General features: G+C 47.8%; 1 protein-coding gene and 1 long non-coding RNA gene across 21 annotated transcripts in view; one reads left to right on the forward strand and one right to left on the reverse strand.

The window, feature by feature from the left end:
* The window catches only part of EIF4G1 (eukaryotic translation initiation factor 4 gamma 1), a 79998-nt gene extending 78141 nt beyond the window's left edge, over window positions 1–1857 (forward strand). For all 20 annotated transcript variants that reach the window (XM_081910687.1, XM_081910690.1, XM_081910691.1 and 17 more), the window contains one exon: window positions 500–1857. In XM_081910687.1, the coding sequence (XP_081766813.1) occupies window positions 500–681 (182 nt within the window). In that variant the 3' untranslated portion in view covers window positions 682–1857. The remainder of the gene's footprint in view (window positions 1–499) is intronic.
* An 8476-nt stretch (window positions 1858–10333) lies between these two features.
* The window catches only part of LOC309370053, a 394628-nt gene continuing 386195 nt past the window's right edge, over window positions 10334–18766 (reverse strand). Inside the window, exon 3 of the long non-coding RNA XR_014168394.1 lies at window positions 10334–10424. This is a non-coding gene — a long non-coding RNA (uncharacterized lncRNA). The remainder of the gene's footprint in view (window positions 10425–18766) is intronic.

Genomic DNA, 18766 nt, shown 5'->3' on the forward strand with positions numbered 1-18766 from the left:
AAAATCATGAGAGGCAGAGGTGCAGTAGGTTCAGGGAAAGCGCAGTCAAAATGGCTGAAGGAACCCCCCCCTTTGAGCAAAAATTGTAACATTTGGGGCTTTTCAGTTCATGAAAATGGCAAATAAGTGGGGGTGGGGGATGACAACATGACAGAGGTGTAATATTCACAGTTATCAGAAAGATAAATATGGAAAGATTCAGGATAGACAAAAGTACTTTGTCACACAGAGCATAGTTAAACTCTGACATTCGCTCCCTCTATGGGATTGATTTAAAAAGAGGGTGGAGACCCAAGTTTGAGGAGCAGTGAGATGGGGGGCTGGTGAAAGAGTGCTTTCTTGTGCCCGTAGGAGTAGAGAGGAATCAATGATATGATGTTGGTCGTAAGACCCTTCTTCCAAGCATCCAGAGGGGCGAGTCGAGTCGGCTGGCGACCGGCATTCCCCCCCCTGCGTTATTTGACTCTCCTTCCCCCACCCTCTCTCCTGCCGCTTCCAGATCTGCTCCGAATGTTCTTTGATGCCTTGTACGATGAGGACGTGATTAAAGAGGAAGCCTTCTACAAGTGGGAGTCGAGCAAAGACCCGGCCGAACAGCAAGGGAAGGGAGTCGCGCTCAAGTCTGTTACAGCCTTCTACACTTGGCTGCGCGAAGCGGAGGACGAGTCTGACAACAACTGAGCACCCACGTTGTGGGAGGTGGGGCGGATGGACGGACGGAGCCTGCCTGCCTGCTCTGACCCCTCCTCAGAGCCTTGGACTCCCGTGGGGGTGGCAGCGTGGCGGGTTAAGGATACACAGGAACTGGGCGCCGCTCTCCGTACCTTCCTCCCACACAGGACTTCTTTTTCCCCCCCTTATTATTATTTTTTTTTTTGGTTGGGATTTTTTTTGTTCTTTTGTTTCTGTTTTAACAGCCTGTATTGGTTTGTGTCTGACGATAATAAATTGATGCTGAAGGAGGCGGTAAGTGTTGCTGCTCCGCTCAGCTCCCGAGGCCAATTGCCCCGGGGCGCACCTGGATGATGATTTTAATGAGCGGGCCCCCCCTCGAAACTTTGGCAGGTGCGAAGCGCCCGAAACACATGTCTGTGGAAAGGGGTTGGGGGTTGGGAGAGCCTGATGCCTCTGCTGCTCCCCCCCTCCCATCTCCCCTTCCTCCTCCTCCTCCTCCTCCCCAGTTATTGCTGAAATATAGAGAGATTATATAAATATATATATAAAATATAAATATAGACTTATTAAATCTTTTGAGGTTTGAGAGGATAGGACTCTGCTGTCCGCAAACTTTGCCCTCCTGTTCCCATCCGCCCCCCCATCCCACTGCCCCCCCCTCGCACCCTTGGATCACCGCCTGGAATTAACACAAAAGCCTCTTGACGGATGTTGTTGCTTTTTTAAAATAAAAGGCGGGGGGAATCATTTCAAACATCCGCCTTGCTTGGGAGCTGCTGAAGAGTTGCTGGCAGAGGGAATAATATGGGGGTGGGTGGTGTGTTTGCAGCTCTTCAGTTTTGAGGTGGGGGGAGGCTTCCTTCTTTGGGAGGGCCCTCCCACGTCCCCTCCCCCCCCCACGCCCACACTGAGGCCACGGTTTTGCAACCTGCTTCGCCTGCGATGGATGGTTAGAAGGAGCTGCTCTTGTGATTGAGAGAGAGCGAGAAAGAAAACAAAACAAAAAAACGAGAAAGCGAATGCGAAAATGAAACGAGGATTCGGAATTATCGGTCACATGAATTTGTAAATACTTTTTTCTTTTCTTTTTCTTTTTTTTCTTTATGGAGTATTTAATTGAAGATTCAAAAAAGCATCTTTTCACCGTAAACTGGAAATAAAAAAAAGAACATTGCTTAAAAAGGGTGACGTGTTGGCTGCTGTCGCGTCCCTGCCTCCCGCCTCGGCAGGTCTTGTCGGGAGAGTGAGAGAACCCAGGGTTCCTGTGCCCCTGCTCCTACCTGACCCTATGGAAAAGGGGCAGGGAGGTTTCCGTAGCAGAAAACATGTGCTCTGGGGAAAGGGGGGGGGGGAGAGGTTATTGCGAGGAGAGGGTGTTTCAAACATTGGTGAAGGGCTAATGCAAATGGAGTGAGCTTTGGGTGACGTGTGTAAACAGGCTCTGCAGGGTTTGTTGCCTTGCGGGCTTTGTAAAACGCAGGAAATTTTATTTGGAGGAGGAGAGTGGACAAAAGGCAGTCTGAGGTCCTGGGGAGCCCATAGAAAATAAACCTGTGTCTCCCCCCCCCCCCCCCGAAGATGTTGAACTACAACTCCTAATCATTGGTCAGGCTGCTTGGGCTGATGGGAGTTGGGAGCCTTTAACAGCTGGATGCATTTATCTGGTGGCAGAGTGTGGCCCAGTGGCAGAATTCTTGCCTAGGGTTCACCTTCACTTCCCCAGGAGTGAATTTGAATCTTTAATTCAGCGTTTGGAATTTCTCAAGATGATTTTTAAGCATGGGCAGTGTTAGCAGGGAAAGGGCTTTGCTGCGGGTGGAACGGTCAGGATTCGTGGACTCCTTGAGGTCCTGGAGGAGATGGGGAAGGGCAGAGCATCATGACGTTCTTGTGACTGAGCCCTCGTGGTTTTCCACACTGAGGCAGAAACTTTGCATGAACTGAGATTCCCAAGAAGCCAAACACTTGACCTGCACCCAGTGTTGTCACTTGCAGGGTTCCCTGCTCTACAGTTCTCCAGGGCTGGAATGGGGGAGACAGCAGAACAGCTGCTTCCTCCTGCAACTTCCATCTCTAGAAACGGTGGTGTTGGGGGCATTGTGGATCTTCTTTGCAAATGTTGAACCGCTGTGTGTCCCAAAGCGATGCCTGTTGTTTTCACCTTCCGTGCCAGAGGGTGTATCATGAACAGAGTGTCCCACTTGCTCCAGGTGTCGCCACCCCCTCTTCTGGGCAAAAGGCAAGTTTCTGCACTTTGTCCTGGTAGATAAGATTTTTAAAGTGCATATGAGCAAGAACTGCCAGAGTCAGGAACTTTACGAAGTAAACCCTTTACTCAGGAAATGAGGATTATTTTCGCCCTGCGTGATTTCTGGCACCTAAATTAAAAATTCTTGTTAACCCTTCTCCAAAATCTTATGGGATGTAGAATTATCTGGCACCCTTAATATCACCAGATGGTGAGCTGATCTGCTCACTAGACACTGCAAGGTGGAAGACACCATTGTAGAATTCTGGAGAGCAGCATCTCATGACTGCAGAATATGGAGAAAGAGAGCAGGGACATTATGCTGCTCATTTATTTAACAAGAAATATGTACCACTTAGTTAAAACCTCTAAGCAGTATACATAAAACAATATATTTATTTATTGATAACAAAATAATATTGTGGCACACGAAGACAAATGTATTTGTCAGGATGCTTTCCAGTTAGGGATGATGTCCATGAAAACTTAGGCTAGAAGAAATAACATCTCCCTTTCGGGGTTTTAAATACATTTTTTGCATATTATCCTACTAAAACACAACCTGGAAGCAGTAAATTAGCACAGTGTTTCCCGCATGACCACTACATTGAGCCCAGTTTAACCAGGGATGGGATCCAGGAGGGATTTCCATGGGCTGTCGACTTCTAGCTCATTCGAGCTCCCCAGGAAGGGGACAAAACAAGAAATGGCAGAAACTGGAACAGGTCTGCCCACTGACTCAAAGTAAAAAACGAGTGTTTGGAAACAGCTGCAGAAGGATGTTCCTCCACAAGGAAATATTTGGGGGCGCTTTTTTTTTTTTGTTCAGGAAGAAAAGAGCAAACAGGCTGAGTTGTTCTATGAAGATGATTTTGGTGAGTTGGGAGGAAAGTAAAGGTAGAGGACCCCTGGATGGTTAGGTTCAGTTAAAGGCAACTATGGGGTTGCGGCGCTCCTCTCGCTTTCAGGCCGAGGGAGCCAGTGTTTGTCCACAGCTGTCCGGGTCATGTGGCCAGCATGACTAAACCACTTCTGGCGCAACGGAACACTAACAGAAACCAGAGCACACGGAAACACCATTTACCTTCCCACCGCTGTGGTACCTATTTACTTGCACTGGCATGCTTTCAATCTGCTAGGTTGGCAGGAGCTGGGACAGAGAGGCAGGAGCTCACCCTGTCACGGGGATTCGAACTTTCAACCTGATGGGCAAGCCCAAGAGGCCCAGTGGCTTAGACCACAGCGCCACCCATGTCCCTTCCTGGGAGGAGAGTGAAGATATTCAGGCCAGGCAAAAGGACATGCTTCACACAGCACATACAGTGGCACCTCTGGATGTGAACAGGATCCGTTCCGGAGCCCTGTTCTCATCCAGAAGCGAACACAACCCGCGTCTGCTGGTCGCGATTCACCGCTTCTGCGCATGCGCGTGATGTCATTTTGACCGTCTGTGCATGCGCAAGCGGCGAAACCCGGAAGTAGCGCACTCCATTACTTCCGGGTCGCCACAGCGCACAACCTGAAAATATTTATGATGAAGCTACTTCAACCCGAGGTATGACTATAGTTAAACTATGGAACTCTCTCCCACAAGATGTAAAAATTTGGACAGCTTACTAAAAGGTTTGACAAATCAAAGATGGATATTGTGTATTAGGGAATATCGGTGGCAGAGAGGGGACTGTGGTCTTCTGCTTGGGGGCTTCCCAGTGTCATCTGGTTGGGCTCTTTGGGGAATGGGGTGCTGGACTAGAGGAGGGCAACCAAAATGGTCAAAGGCCTGGAAACGATGCCTTATGAGGAACGGCTAAGGGAGCTGGGCATGTTTAGCCTGGAGAAGAGGAGGTTAAGGGGTGATAAGATAGCCATGTTCAAATATATAAAAGGATGTCACATAGAGGAGGGAGAAAGGTTGTTTTCTGCTGCTCCAGAGAAGCGGACACGGAGCAATGGTTCCAAACTACAAGAAAGATGATTCCACCTAAACATTAAGAAGAACTTCCTGACAGTAAGAGCTGTTTGACAGTGGAATTTGCTGCCAAGGAGTATGGTGGAGGAGTCTCCTTCTTTGGAGGTCTTTAAGCAGAGGCTTGACAACCATATGTCAGGAGTGCTCTGATGGTGTTTCCTGCTTGGCAGGGGGTTGGACTCAATGGCCCTTGTGGTCTCTTCCAATTCTATGATTCTATGACTAGACAAGTCTTTGGCCTCTTCTTAGATCTTAAAGGAGCAGCGGTAGCAGATTAGGAATTCCTGTCCTGGCTTCCTTGCTGGTTTCATTTCAGGTTCTCCTATGTATTCTTCCTAAATGCATGAGGCTGCTTTAAATGCAGACTCCGGTTCAGTCCCCAAAGTCTCCAGGCAGGGCTTGTAATTATTGAGATATGTGGAGTAATGGTCTTCCCTGGTATTTACACAAACTAAAAATAGGCCTATGTATTAAGCTGGAGATCTTTCTGTCTTTCTCTGCCCATGATAAAGACTTGTAATGTACTAAGCAGCCCTCCATACACCTCCTGGGTAAGAAGAACCATAGCTCCAGCGATGCGGTTGTTAAACCATCAGCAAATGCTGATAGGTTAAAAAGATAATGAATACTGCCTGTTGCTCCCGTCCATAAACAATATAGTTTTCGAAAGGCACCTGAAGAAAGGCTGGTTCCTTCCAAGCTTCTGGTGGCAGGGAGTTCCACAGGGCCAGGCCTGCCACACTAAAGACTTAGTCCCTGGTGAGGGCCAAGCAAACCACAGGCGAGATGGGAAGGCGGCAGGGGGGGGGGACCACCAGAAGTGCATTAGCAGAGGATTTGGGTGATGGAGGTGGAGCATAAGAAATCTACCATCCTTAAGGTACTTTGGGGCAGTTCCAGGCTTTGTAGGTTAATGCAAGAACCTTGGAGCTGGCTCAGTGGCTGAAGCTTGTGGAAGTTTGTTTACTTGCAGCATTTTAGCAAAAAGAAGACCCCCAGAGCAGCTTCAAAAAATTTCACTTTTCGAACAAGCCCTGCCCTCAGGGTCAGAGTCTCAAAAGTCATATAACACATGAGGAAAAAGGAAAGGGGGGGGAGCAGGTTCAAACTGCAAGTTCTTCATGTTACAGATACTAGAACACATTTACATCAGTCTGTCTGTGCGGATTCCTGCTGACTAGAAGAGCAGCAATTCCTCATGGGTGAGTTGCTGTCAGAAAGTTGCAGCCCCTTGAAGCCTCTTTCACTTCTATAAGAAAGAGCTTCATTAGATGCACACAAAGTGGGAAACAAAGGTGTTAAGTGCCCAGTATTTATTCTTACAAAACCTAAGCATTGTACCTTGACAGGCTGGGGTCACTGGTGCAAGTGATTAGGCAAATTAAGCCCATCTGCATAATTTTAGCTGGCCGTGGTGCAGAGCAAGGAGCCGCCACACTGCCTGTCCTTGCCCATCAGAAGCATTTGGTATTGTAGGGCTGGAAAGGGACCCCGAGGATCTAGTCCACCCCGCTGCAGTGCTGGAATATGCAGCTCTCCCTTGTGGGGATTGAACCTGCAACCCTTGCATTATCTGCACCAACTGAGCTATCCTGATTTTGCCAGGCATTGCCACATTTAAGCATGTATACACAGCCTTAATAAAGACTAGCAACTTATTTTGTGGTGTATGACAGAATCTTGGGAAGAAGCTCAGCTCTGCTGCATCCAGTGTCTGCTCTGTCCTTAACCCGTTCTCTCTTTCCTGTAGGTCTATGGTATTGCAATGTGCACATATCCCCCACATAGATATTTTTGCACATAAATGGTGTGGGGGGGGGATAAAGGGTGCATGGTTTGAATTCTCTCAGGAGAGCCAAGAGTCCATTTCCCCTCTGTATGTCTTTATGACATTGGGATGAAGGGTGTATGCAGTTAGCATCATCTCTCACAGATGTACGTTAAGTGCGCATGTAGATTCGTGTGAGAATGCAGTTTGCACCTGGTGCCACCAGGGAGCAGCAGAGGACCAGCTCTTAATGCAACTTAGACACACTTAGAAGTTCCTTTGGCTTGTGGCTGGGGAACATTCACAAACTGGCTAAACAGTCCTAGGTACACACACAAAGACTCTTAATACCAAGCACATCCCACAAGTAAAAGGTGGATGGTTCTGTTAATCTCGATTTCTCATTTCTCCAGCCTTAAGTTCTCCACATTTTCACGATATGCAAATTCTTTTTTCCTAGTCCTCATGAGAATTCATCAGCATCGTAAATCGGATTTCTCCTAATGTACATCCTTTTGGAAGTAATTCTGCTTAACGTACAAATTGGGCCAGCAATTTCCCCTAATAATAATGCATTTTGGTATGTTGTTGGTAATGTATATATTTTTAATGTATGCTTTACCCGACGTAGGCATTTTTGGACATATTACTTGGAGAATTGCATTGCAATATTTGGGGAATTGTGAACGTTGAAAGCTGGCTGCCACTTGGCTTTGCGTATTGTTTCAGGAAGTGCAGCTTCACCTCACATGTGAGCAGAATTGCCTTTGCGTCCCACCCCTGCCTACAACCTAGTCTATTGGCTACAACAGAGTGCCTGTTTCAAGCCCAATTTCATTGTGGCCTCCATGCTGCTGACCCCCTGGACCTTTAGAGTGGTGGGCGGGGATGTCTGCTGATAGGTGTCTCCAGGCAGACCACCAGACTGTCCTCACTGCAAGAAGCAAAGCTACAGGGAACCAGGCAGAGGGCCTTCTTGGTAGTGGCGCCCGCTCTGTGGAACGCCCTCCCAGCAGATGTCAAAGAGATAAACAACTACCTGACATTTAGAAGGCAGCCCTGTTCAGGGAAGTTTTTAATATGTGACATTTTAATGTATTTTTTACCTTTGTTGGAAGCCCCCCAGAGTGGCTGGGGAAGCCCAGCCAGATGGGCGGGGTACAAATAAATTATTATTATTAGGACTCATTTCTCACCACTCAAGGAGTCTTATTCAATGTTAGTGTCTTGTTCAAGGGAAGTTATAGTGGTCAGACTACATCTGGAATATTGTGTCCATTCTGGGCAACCCAGTTTAAGAAGAATGTTGACAAGCTGGAAGGTGTACAGAGTGTTACGAAAAAGGAGCAATGCAGCAGCGAGCTGCAGATGGCTGGAAAGCCAAACAGGAATTTGATGTTTGGGACTGTACCGTGGGAACAAAGGGACAGTCTATTCACTGTACTGAGCACCGGATGTTAGCTCAGAGTGTCATCTGACCTGTACTGGAAGTACAGGGGTGGAGTCTCTCTCTCTGCTGTTGGTGTTTGGAGAGTGCAGACGTGTTTCTCTGTACTGCTGCAAAGACAGAAATAAAGGCATGTAAATACATTTCTGTCTGTCTCTTTCCCCTCCCTGGGGAAGGCAGGGAGGAGGGAAGAGTGGTGTGTTCTTCTCACGTTGAGGAGGATCGCCGATAGAGACCTCGCCTGTATCCTGCTGGGAGTCGCAGATGGGGAGGTCAACAAGGAAATCAAGCCAGGTGCCTGGAGAGTGGCACATTCCTCTGATATGGCTCGAGATTTCCGACACAGAGGAGGGCGACCAAGATGATCAAGGGCCTGGAAACCAAGCCTTATGAGGAACGGTTGAAGGAACTGGATATGTTTGGCCTGGGAAAGGGGAGACTGCAAAGAGACAGGATAGCCATCTTCAAATATCTCAAGGGCTGTCACATGGAGGAGGGAACAAGCTTGTCAAAACAAAAAAAATCCTTCCAGTAGCACCTTAAAGACCAACTAAGTTAGTTCTTGCTATGAGCTTTCGTGTGCATGCACACTTCTTCAGATACACTGAAACAGAAGTTTCCAGACCCTTCTATATAGTGAGAAGGTGGGGAGGGGTATTACTCAGAAGGGTGGTGGGAATGGGTGATTGGCAGATAGCTGTGATGAGCCTGTTGACGACTCTTAAGGTGCTACTGGAAGGATTTTTTTTTGTTTTGACTATGGCAGACCAACACGGCTACCTATCTGTAACTGGAACAAGCTTGTTTTCTCCTGCTCTGGAGGGCAGAACTCGAACCAATGGCCTCAAGTTACAAAGGAGGAGATTCCGACAAAACATCAGGAAGAATTTTCTGGCAGCAAGAGCTATTCAACAGTGGAACAGTCTTCCTCAGGACGTGGTGGACTCTCTTTCATTGGAGGCTTTTACGCAGAGGTTGGATGGTCATCTGTCATAGATGATGTAGTTGAGATTCCTGCCTTGCAGGGGGTTGGACTTGATGGTCTTTGGGGGGTCCCTTCCAACCCTACAGTTCCATGAAACTTTACTGGGCTGTGTCCAGTTCGGTTGCCTGCCACTAGCAGCCAGTGGGCCAAATCCTGCTCAAGGTGCATGACTCATTTAGCCTCCATCAGCAAGGCGTCAGAGGAATACCCCACAGCTGGCTCAGCCCCCAGAGCTATGGCAACAGGTCTTTGAGTCATAAATTAGGCTCATTTAGAATTCCAAGAACTTTGATGGGGTTTCAAAGCACGCAAGTAAATTCAAAGGAAGGTAATTGGTTACAAAGGTGAACTTCAAAGGAAGATAATTGGCATCAGCAGCAGTTTCAGGTACAAGAAACTGAGTGTTGGGACATAACAAAAGTTCCTGTGAATCACTTTTAACCTAACGGGAAACCAGGGCGGGGGGGAGGAAAAATGGGATTACGCAAGGAAATCAACGCAAACTTGAATGATTAATAGCCTAAACCTACATTAACTGTTCTTTGGTTGCAACATTCCTATTGACATCATACTAGCAATTAGCCAAATAAAAAGGTTGCATTCAAATAGGCTTGTGAGTGAAATAAGAGATTCCAAAACATCATTTTATGTGCGAGGCTGAAGAGCGTGAAAGCTGAGCTGGGGGTGTCCAGGACTTCATTGTAGTGGTTCCCATCTTGCTTAAGTTTCCAATTTCAGGTGGTTGCTTGGGAACTTTGTTTGGTCCTGTGGAGTCTCCAGCAAGGGGTTGCACTCCAATCTTATCCCCTGTGCTGTTTAGCGCCTATATGAAACTGCAGCATGGAGTTGTTCATAGTTCTGGAATACGTCGTTGTCAACAATGGCTCTGCTTCCTTGCATCTGCAGGCAAGCTGAACCATCATCACTTTGAGCTCTTTAGAGGAAAGGGGAAGTGTTGGACTATATTAAGAAATAGAGCTGAAGCCGTGTGTGCGCTATCGGGTGGGTGCCCTGCCCTCTTTCCTCCATCACCTCCACTGCCCCATATATCACAGGCAGCTAACATGTGGCCCTCTGGGTACTGCTGAACTACACCTCCCAGCTTCTCTGGCCAGGCTGTCTGTGGTGGATGAGAACTGTTGCTCAGTAACTTCTAGAGGAGGGGTCAGCAAACTTTTTCAGCAGGGGGTCAGTCCACTGCCCCTCAGACCTTGTGAGGGGCCAGACTATATTTTGAAAATGAATGAATTCCTATGCCCCACAAATAACCCAGAGATGCATTTTTAATAAAAGGACACATTCTACTCATGTAAAAACACGCTGATTCCTGGACTGTCCGCAGGCCGGATTTAGAAGGCGATTGGGCCAGATCCGGCCCCTGAGCCTTAGTTTGCCTACCTATGCTCTAGAGAGCCTCAGGTTAACCACCCAGCCATACAAAAAGTGTTTCCCATTCCGAGTGTGTTTGAAGCAGCCTTCTGCCTGGGTCCCACAGCCTGTATTTTTCCACAGTATCCAGCAGAGGTGGAGTAGCAAGATCCCTTGCCTGAGAAGCATTTAGGGGGTTAAGACTGGCTAGCAGGCTGAACATGAGTCAACAAAGCGATGTGTTAGGAAAGGCCAGCACTATTTTTCGCTCATATTAACAGAAGGCTTGTACCCAGAAGGGTCGGGAACAAACAGTGCCTCTCCTTGCAGTGCCACAAAGACCTGTTTTGCTTTCGGTTCAGGGTGCCACATTTCAGGGGAAAGTGCATAGGCTTTAAGGTTGCAACTCGTTTTTGACAAAGGCCATTTTAGGGCTGACAGCCCAGCTCCAGCAGCCGTGGTGCGCCTACATTGGGGCGGGGGGGCTGAAGGTAGAATTGATATGGGGGCCCTTTCTAACCACTGTTATCTTATTCAATTGGGTTGTTCCATGACAAACACCAAAATTTTTATTTTTAAAAATAGCTGCTACATCTCAGATTTTGATTAAAATTGCTGTACTGGATTTTCCCACATGTCAAAGTTGCTGGTGTGAACAAAAACTTCCTATGCCTTATAGTTTTTGAGTTATTGGAGGCGGATGTGTGTGTGTGTGTGTGTGTGGAAATGAAAATTAGGGGAAATTAGGGAAATGTTCTATAAATGCATGGTGCACATTTTAAAGCAAAAATTTTAAAGAAATGTGCATAACTCAGATTACAGTTGTGATAGGAATTTTGAAGTCTTAGATATATGGTAATGTTCATAACCACACGTACATAGATCAGCACAGGAAGACCAACCTGGAACCATTTTGATTCCTAAACTGACCAAATGTTTTCTCTGCAAAGTCAAGGTGGGAAACCTCCCCATTGTCTCTTTCTTCACAAATCCTGTCTTAAGGACACATTTAAGATATGAATAGGGTGTGAGCCCGTGACCTGGCCCAGGAACTAAGTATTTATCACTACAAAAGACTGGCGGGCTCCCCAGGCAATCCAATCAAGTAATCCGAGAGAGAGACACTGCCAGCCAGTGTAGACAATATTGAGCTAGATGAGCCAGTGGACTGGCTCAGTATGAGGCAGCTTCCAATGTCCCTTTGCACTGAGCACCAGCACTGAACTTATTGTAAAATGAATAAATAAATGCTGCACCTTGAGTCCATTTCACACCCCCTTCCTGGTGTGCATGCTAGACCAACGTGTGCCACTGGGAGAGAAATAACAGGATCATAGAATTCTAGAGTAGGAAGGGAACCCGAGGGTCATCTAGTCCGACCCCCTGCAATGCACAGATCTCAACGAAAGCATCCATTCCATTTCTCAGAGGCAGATGATACAGAAGACACTGCAAGTTACGGAGCTGAGTATATATCAGTGAGCCTAACTACATTTTATGCAGCTGGCCTCTTTTCCTTGTGCTTACCTAACTGGAAGTGGCTTATGCCTCACCCACCTACTCTATCTTCTACTCTGCTGCCTGCAATGGTGCACGAAACCCACAACTGCCTGGGGCAGTTGACACCTCTTGCCTTATGGTCAGGCTGGCCCTTGCCTCTGCAGGGTTCAGATCTTGCACCCTATCCCTGTTCTGTGCAGACTGAGGTAGCAGGGTTACCCTACAGGGGTCTTACAGGTCCTTCTCACTCCACTCAGGTCAGTGTGAGTGTCTCAGCTGGGAAGTGGGGTCTTGCAGCTTCTGCAGCAGCCTTACTCTATGCTTTCCCCCATTTCTTGGAAACTTCCCCCAGATTATTGGTGGACGGGTGTTTTTGTAAAAACAAGGCTTACAATGATCAGCAGTATTTGTTCAGCCTAGTTTGGCTATATTGTTCGCTTAGCAGCTGCATCCTAAAATTCACCAATGAGCGTAATTTCTGTAAATAGATCGTTGGCTAAGCTACCAGAATTGGTAATGTCCCCTTGTCCTAATCTGTGGATCCAAGGGCTTGACGATTTGGAGCTGATCCTTATAAGATGATGGCAAACCAAAATTTTAGCAGAAGGAGGGACAAGGAAATATATTGGGGGAGAAAGCGATAGAAGCAGTGACCTAAGCTTTGCAGTTTCTTTTACCCCATGAGTATTGGGATGGGTGTTTTGGTGTGTGTTTTTAAACTTGTTCATGAATGATTTCGAGTTAGGGGTGAGCCAATTTTGCTGATGAAACCAAATGAGTCAAGAGGATGGTTAGGACAAAAAGGGACTGCAGTGAGCTCTTAAAAGGATCTCTCCAAACCGGGCCAATGGCCATCAAACTAGCAAGTGCAATTCAATGAAGGCAAAGGCAAAGTGAGACACATTGGGGCAAAATTTCCTAATTTCACTAATACCCTAAATGGGCTCCAAACTGGAAGGGACCTAGCCGAGACCTCGGGGTCCTAGTGCATAACTCAGGAAAGATGTCGACCAGATGTGTGGGGCAGATGTGAAAAAGACAGTTTCCATGTTAGGGAGCATTGGGGGCAGGGCTGAGAAATAAAACTGCAAAGATCATTATACAAATCTACGGTGAGACTTCGGGGACCGTCTACAATTCTGGTTGGCAGACATCAAAAAGGATGTTGTAGAGCTGGGAAATGTTCAGAAAAGAGCTTTGAGCTTTCAGATGTTCTCAGAACAGGGTGGATTTTGCAAGCACTTCTCTCCCCTGTTTATTTCCCACCCCCAGAAAGCATTTGGCTCGACCACGGCAGATTCTCCCCCTCCTCCATAAACACACATACTTACATACACATCATCTGCACGGTGTGCAGTTTTGCCCTCCTCTCCCACCCACCCCATGTTTGCTTTTGAAAAGTCAAGCTTCTTGCTTGTGTGTCGTGGCTCCCAACATCTGCTCGGTGCTGTTGTTCAGGGCAACGCAGATGATGCTATTAAGGTCCCTTTGTGTGTGGCTGAGGGTGTTTATTTTTATTTTTTATAAAAAACCCTAATGCTTCTTCGCTGCCGCTGCCTAACACCAGGAAATCAAATTGGGCATGGGAGCACATCCAAAATGCCAGCCCATTGCCCCTTTGTGCCTTCTCCCGTTCTCCCCGCCTCACTCCCAGTTGTGGCAGCTTTGCAGCCCTCCCTGTCTTCCCCAATACATTATAACAGGGGCTGAACCCAGTCCTCAAACCCTCTCTGTCTGGCTCTCAGAACTCTCTAAAGCATGGGTAGGCAAACTAAGGCCTGGGGGCCGGATCCGGCCCAATTGCCTTCTAAATCTGGCCCACGGACAGACCAGGAATCAGCCTATTTTTACATGAGTAGAATGTGTCCTTTTTAAAATGCATCTCTGGGTTATTTGTGGGGCCTGCCTGGTGTTTTTACATGAGTAGAATGTGTGCTTTTATTTGTTATTTGTGGGTCAGAGGAATTCATTCTTTCTCCCCCCTTCTAGTCCGGCCCCCCACAAGGTCTGAGGGGCAGTGCCACCAGCCCCCTGCTGAAAAAGTTTGCTGACACCTTCTCTAAAGCCCCAGGTCAGGGCTACTCAGCTGATCTCCCTTCTCCTCATTGTACCTTAAGAACTTTATAGCATAAGAAGAGCTTGCTTTCTGGCTCAGACAAAAAAAATCCCATCCACTTCAGCACACTGTTCTCACTGGGGCCAACCAAATTGCTATGGGAAGCCCAGAAGAAAGAAGACAGGAGCGCAACAGCCACTTGTGAGCCCCAGCAATGGGTAAGCAGAAGTATTCTGCCTCTGACAGTGGCAGCAGCATAGAATCACCTTACCTTTCCTGCCCCGATGTGGCCACAGTGATCCATGCGACGGTCACCTTCAGGCTTGACTACTGTAATTCGCTCTATGTGGGGCTGCCCTTGAAACTGTCCCACAAACTCCAGCGGGTGCAGAATGCTGCAGTGAGGCTCCTCACAGGGTCCCTGCCATGGGAACATATTCACCCAGTGCTTTACCAGTTGCACTGGCTCCCAGTGGAGTATAGGGTCAGGTTGAAGGTGTTGGTCGTGACCTTTAAAGTCCTTTGTGGTTTAGGGCCCTTGTATCTACGGGACCGCCTCTCCTGGTATGGCCCGCAGAGGACCTTAAGATCCATGAATAACCATAGTTTAGAGGTCCCGGGCCTTAAGGAAGTCAGACTATCCTCCACTAGGGCCAAGGCCTTTTCAGTGTTGGCTCTGACCTGGTGGAATGCTCTGTCCCATGAGACTAGGGCCCTTCTGGATTTAACCCCCTTCCGTCAGGCCTGTAAGAGAGAACTATTCTGCCTAGCCTTTAATTTGAATTCAGCCTGCTCTTATTTCCCTTCCCACCCACCCCCATCCCCTTTTATGAAGATCACTCGCTCTGAGACCCCACAGCTAATTCTCCCCTGGCCTCCTCGCTGGCCCAAGTTGGACCAATTCAACCAGCTAGCCCTGGGGATTATCTAATGCTTATTTCCCCTAAATTGATTTTTGAATTTTATTGTTATTCATGTTTTTATACTGTATTTTATGTTGCTTTTGTAATTAAGTGTTTTACATTTGTTGTTAGCCACCCTGAGCCCAGTTTTTGAACCGGAAAGGGCGGGGTATAAATAAAAAAATATTATTATTATTATTGTAGAGTTGGAAGGGACCCCCATGGGGTCATCTAGTCCAACCCCTGCATTCCGGGAATCACAGCTAAAGAATCCCTGGCACATAGCCATCCAAACACTCTTTAAAAACCTCAGATGAAAGAGAGTCTGCCACCTTCTGAGGCTGTCTGTTCCCCTGTCAAACAGCTCTTGGCTAGGAGGCAAATTTGTGGAGGCTAGAGCTATCAAAGCCATGCAAGTTGCTGGCCCTCACTGAACATTATAACCTTGTGTTTTAGCATCAGGATCAAAATCTGGAATCTGGAGCAGGTAGCTGTCCAGGAAGAGGTGGAGAAAGCTTGCAGCATAATCGAAAACTTAGCAGTGGCGCTCTCAGAGTTGCTTGATTTGTTCAGGTCTAGAGTCTGGTGCTTTGGGGAGGGGGACAAAAGTCCACCGTCCTCAATCCCAGGATCACCTGCATAAAAAGAATGCCCTCTGCCACTAATCTTTGGCCCCCCTTGCTCTCCCCCTTGTCAAACATTCACCTATCTACCGTATATTCGATTTCAATCTTCGACAGCTGGTCATTTTTCCAATCGGACATGCAGCCGTGTTCTGCATTTGGCAGTGTTTTACAGGTTCAGCTGTCACTAACGTAAGACCACTGCATGGTAGCTTATGGAACTTCAAATCTGCACACACCCAAATATCCCAGGTTCAAAGGATTTCTGTAGGTAGGTCAAGGACAGCAGGAGAGCGAAAGGCCTCCTGCCCCCTTCTAGGTTGGGCAATACCAGGCTGGTGAGGGTGGCAGAGGTCTGACTCCCTATAAGGCAGCGCCTCTTGTTCATTTGAAGGATGCTCTTGATGAAAAGATCATTGCACCCAACGATGGCTGTGAGCCTGCTCACTGTTAGGCTTCTCAACTGCTGTCAAAGTTAATGAGGTTTAAGCAAGCTAATTGTAAGCAGGATGGCTGCCCAGATTGGTCCAGGCAGACAGTTGTCATTTACTCTCCTCCAGAGCCTTCCACATTCTCTTCTTTGGAAAGATAAATGAATTCCTGCAGTCAACTGTGATTGGGAAGACCTCTGGAAGCAGCTGCGCCTGCTGTTAAGTCCCTCCCCAAAAGGGGAATCTGTGGCCTTCCAGATGTTTTTGGATCACAGCTCCAGCCATCAGGGTCAAGAGAAGGTCTCAGTCCTTTCTGCCCCCTCCCCAGCCAAGCCCCAGAGCAGGGGTTGTCAACCTGGTCCCTACCGCCTGTTAGGATATTGATGTTTTGTTCCACCTAAACAGATGTGTGGAGCTGTTGTATGTCACATGTCTGTTTACATTCCAGCACAGCTTGCTGGGAACTTCCGTTGTGTGTATAGCTTTTGCTTTATGCTTTTTGCTCTAGGACATGAAGGACATGGAGCTGCTTGTAAATATGCTTTACATATGCCTCTGTCTGCCCTTCCACCACAAAGAGTTTGTTATCTCTGCTGGCTTGCATGCTCAGCTTCTGAAAGGCTTCTGAAGCTCTGAGTTGCAGATTGATGCAGAACCAAGGACTGGAGTTCAACCGGCAAATGACCAGTGGGCTGCAGCCAGCTAGGGGCTTGCCAATTGCCCCCGTTCCTTTGGACGCATCACAACACCACCCACTAGTGGGTGGTTCAGGATTCTAGGTGGGCAGGAGGGGGTTCTACAGCACAAGCTGAATCCTCCTTCCATCGAGCACTGGTGGGCGGTAAGGAAATGTTACCATCAAGAAAGATGCATTAGTGGGCAGTAGGTATACAAAGGTTGACTTCCCCTGTCCTAGAGGAACAGAATATGGGGAGGGGCTCAGGGTTGCATTTGTGCTGGGGCTCAACCCTGTAGGTCCCAAGCAGAGATGAGGAACCGTTGGCTTTTCAGGTGTTGTTGGGCTGCCATCTTCCATTGCCCCTGATGCTGTGTTCATGCCCTGCTTGTGGAGAGCCAGTGTGGTGTAGTGGTCAAGAGCAGTGGATTCATAATCTGGTGAACCAGGTTCGATTCCCCGCTCCTCCACATGCAGCTGCTGGGTGACCTTGGGCTAGTCACACCTCAGAAGTCTCTCAGCCTCACTCACCTCACAGAGTGTTTGTTGGCAGAGGCCTTGGGTGGCAAAGCAAAAATCTCGCTTTCAGACTTGTTCTGATCTACCAGGGCTCTTCTACAAACCCCGGCCAGGCTGCCTGGAGCTGGTGGGAGTTGGAATCCATCAGCAACTACAGAGCTGGAGGTTTCCCATCCATGACATAAAAGGACACACACTCTGCAATACCAATTTAGCTCTTAAGGGCTTATTCTCCCACAGAACCCCTGTTGTGAGACAATAATTCCCTGTTAAATTTCTCCAAGCTTTAAGATGCTTCAGACTTCTCCTTCTTCCAAGGCCCTCTGGGGAAACTACTGTTAAAACCAGCTTATGGTGCAGAATTGCCCTCTGAACACATGAACGTACCCTTGAGCATGTGCAGAGTGCACCCCCTACATTGTCACTAGACAAGGCCATAGTGTACTATACATGCAAGTAGGTAAAAGGTAAAGGACCCCTGGACAGTTAAGTCCAGTCAAAGGCGACTATGCGGTTGCGGCGCTCAGGCCGAGGGAGCTGGCATTTGTCCGCAGACAGCTTTCCAGGTCATGTGGCCAGCATGACTAAACCGCTTCTGGTGCAATGGAACACCGTGACAGAAACCAGAGTGCATGGAAATGCCATTTACCTTCCCGCCGCAGTGGTATCTATTTATCTACTTGCACTAGAGTGCTTTTGAACTGCTAGGTTGGAAGGAGCTGGGACAGAGCAACGGGAGCTCACCCCGTTGTGGAGATTTGAACCGCTGACCTGTTGATTGACAAGCCCAAGAGGCTCAGTGGTTTGGACCACAGCATGCATTTAGTGCATTATACATTCAAGTATGTGTTTATTAACTGCCACTCTCCCGTGAAAGTGGATGATGTTTGTAGGGTAAGGATGGTTTTCTGTGGAGGGTATGCTGGTGAGAAAAGACCCCTGCAGCCAGCAGGGTTGCCCTCTCCACTCATCAGGTGGTGATTGGAGGGTTCAAATGTGCAGGGAACATGCTGGCAAATAACACTCCCTCCCTCCATGCTGCTGGCCAACTTTGACAGGGGGTTGGGACTGCCCAGCTATCATTCATGTAACTGTTCTATCACCATCCTATATCAGGTATGGGGCTGGTAAGGGCGAGGGCTGGCTGAAAGGGGCTGTGTGCTGTTCTCCCCAAATGCCCAACAGCCAGCTGATTGACAACATCAGAGCATAGGAGGATCCTGCAGGATCAGGCCAATGGCCCACCAAGTCCAGCATCCTGTTCTCACAGTGGCCAACCAGATGCTCTGGGAAACCAGCAAGCAGGATTCGAGCGCAAGAGCGACTCTCCCCTCCTGTGGTTTCCAGCAACTTGTATTCAGAAGCATCGCTGCCTCTTTGAAGGCATATAGATATCATGGCCCTTTCCCAAACGCCTGACAATCAGTTGAGGCACTGTGCAAAATGCTTACGCTACATAACATAACCTCCAATTCATAATAATAAGCAATATATAATAAATATTTGATACATAATAAATGCCATCATCAGATTATTCACAGGGTCAACCCAGCACCAAATTCCACCACTGGACGACCTGGGAAATACAAGAGTTGAATA

Source organism: Podarcis melisellensis (assembly GCF_964234715.1).
Source record: "Podarcis melisellensis genome assembly, chromosome: 5".
Lineage (NCBI taxonomy): Eukaryota > Metazoa > Chordata > Lepidosauria > Squamata > Lacertidae > Podarcis > Podarcis melisellensis.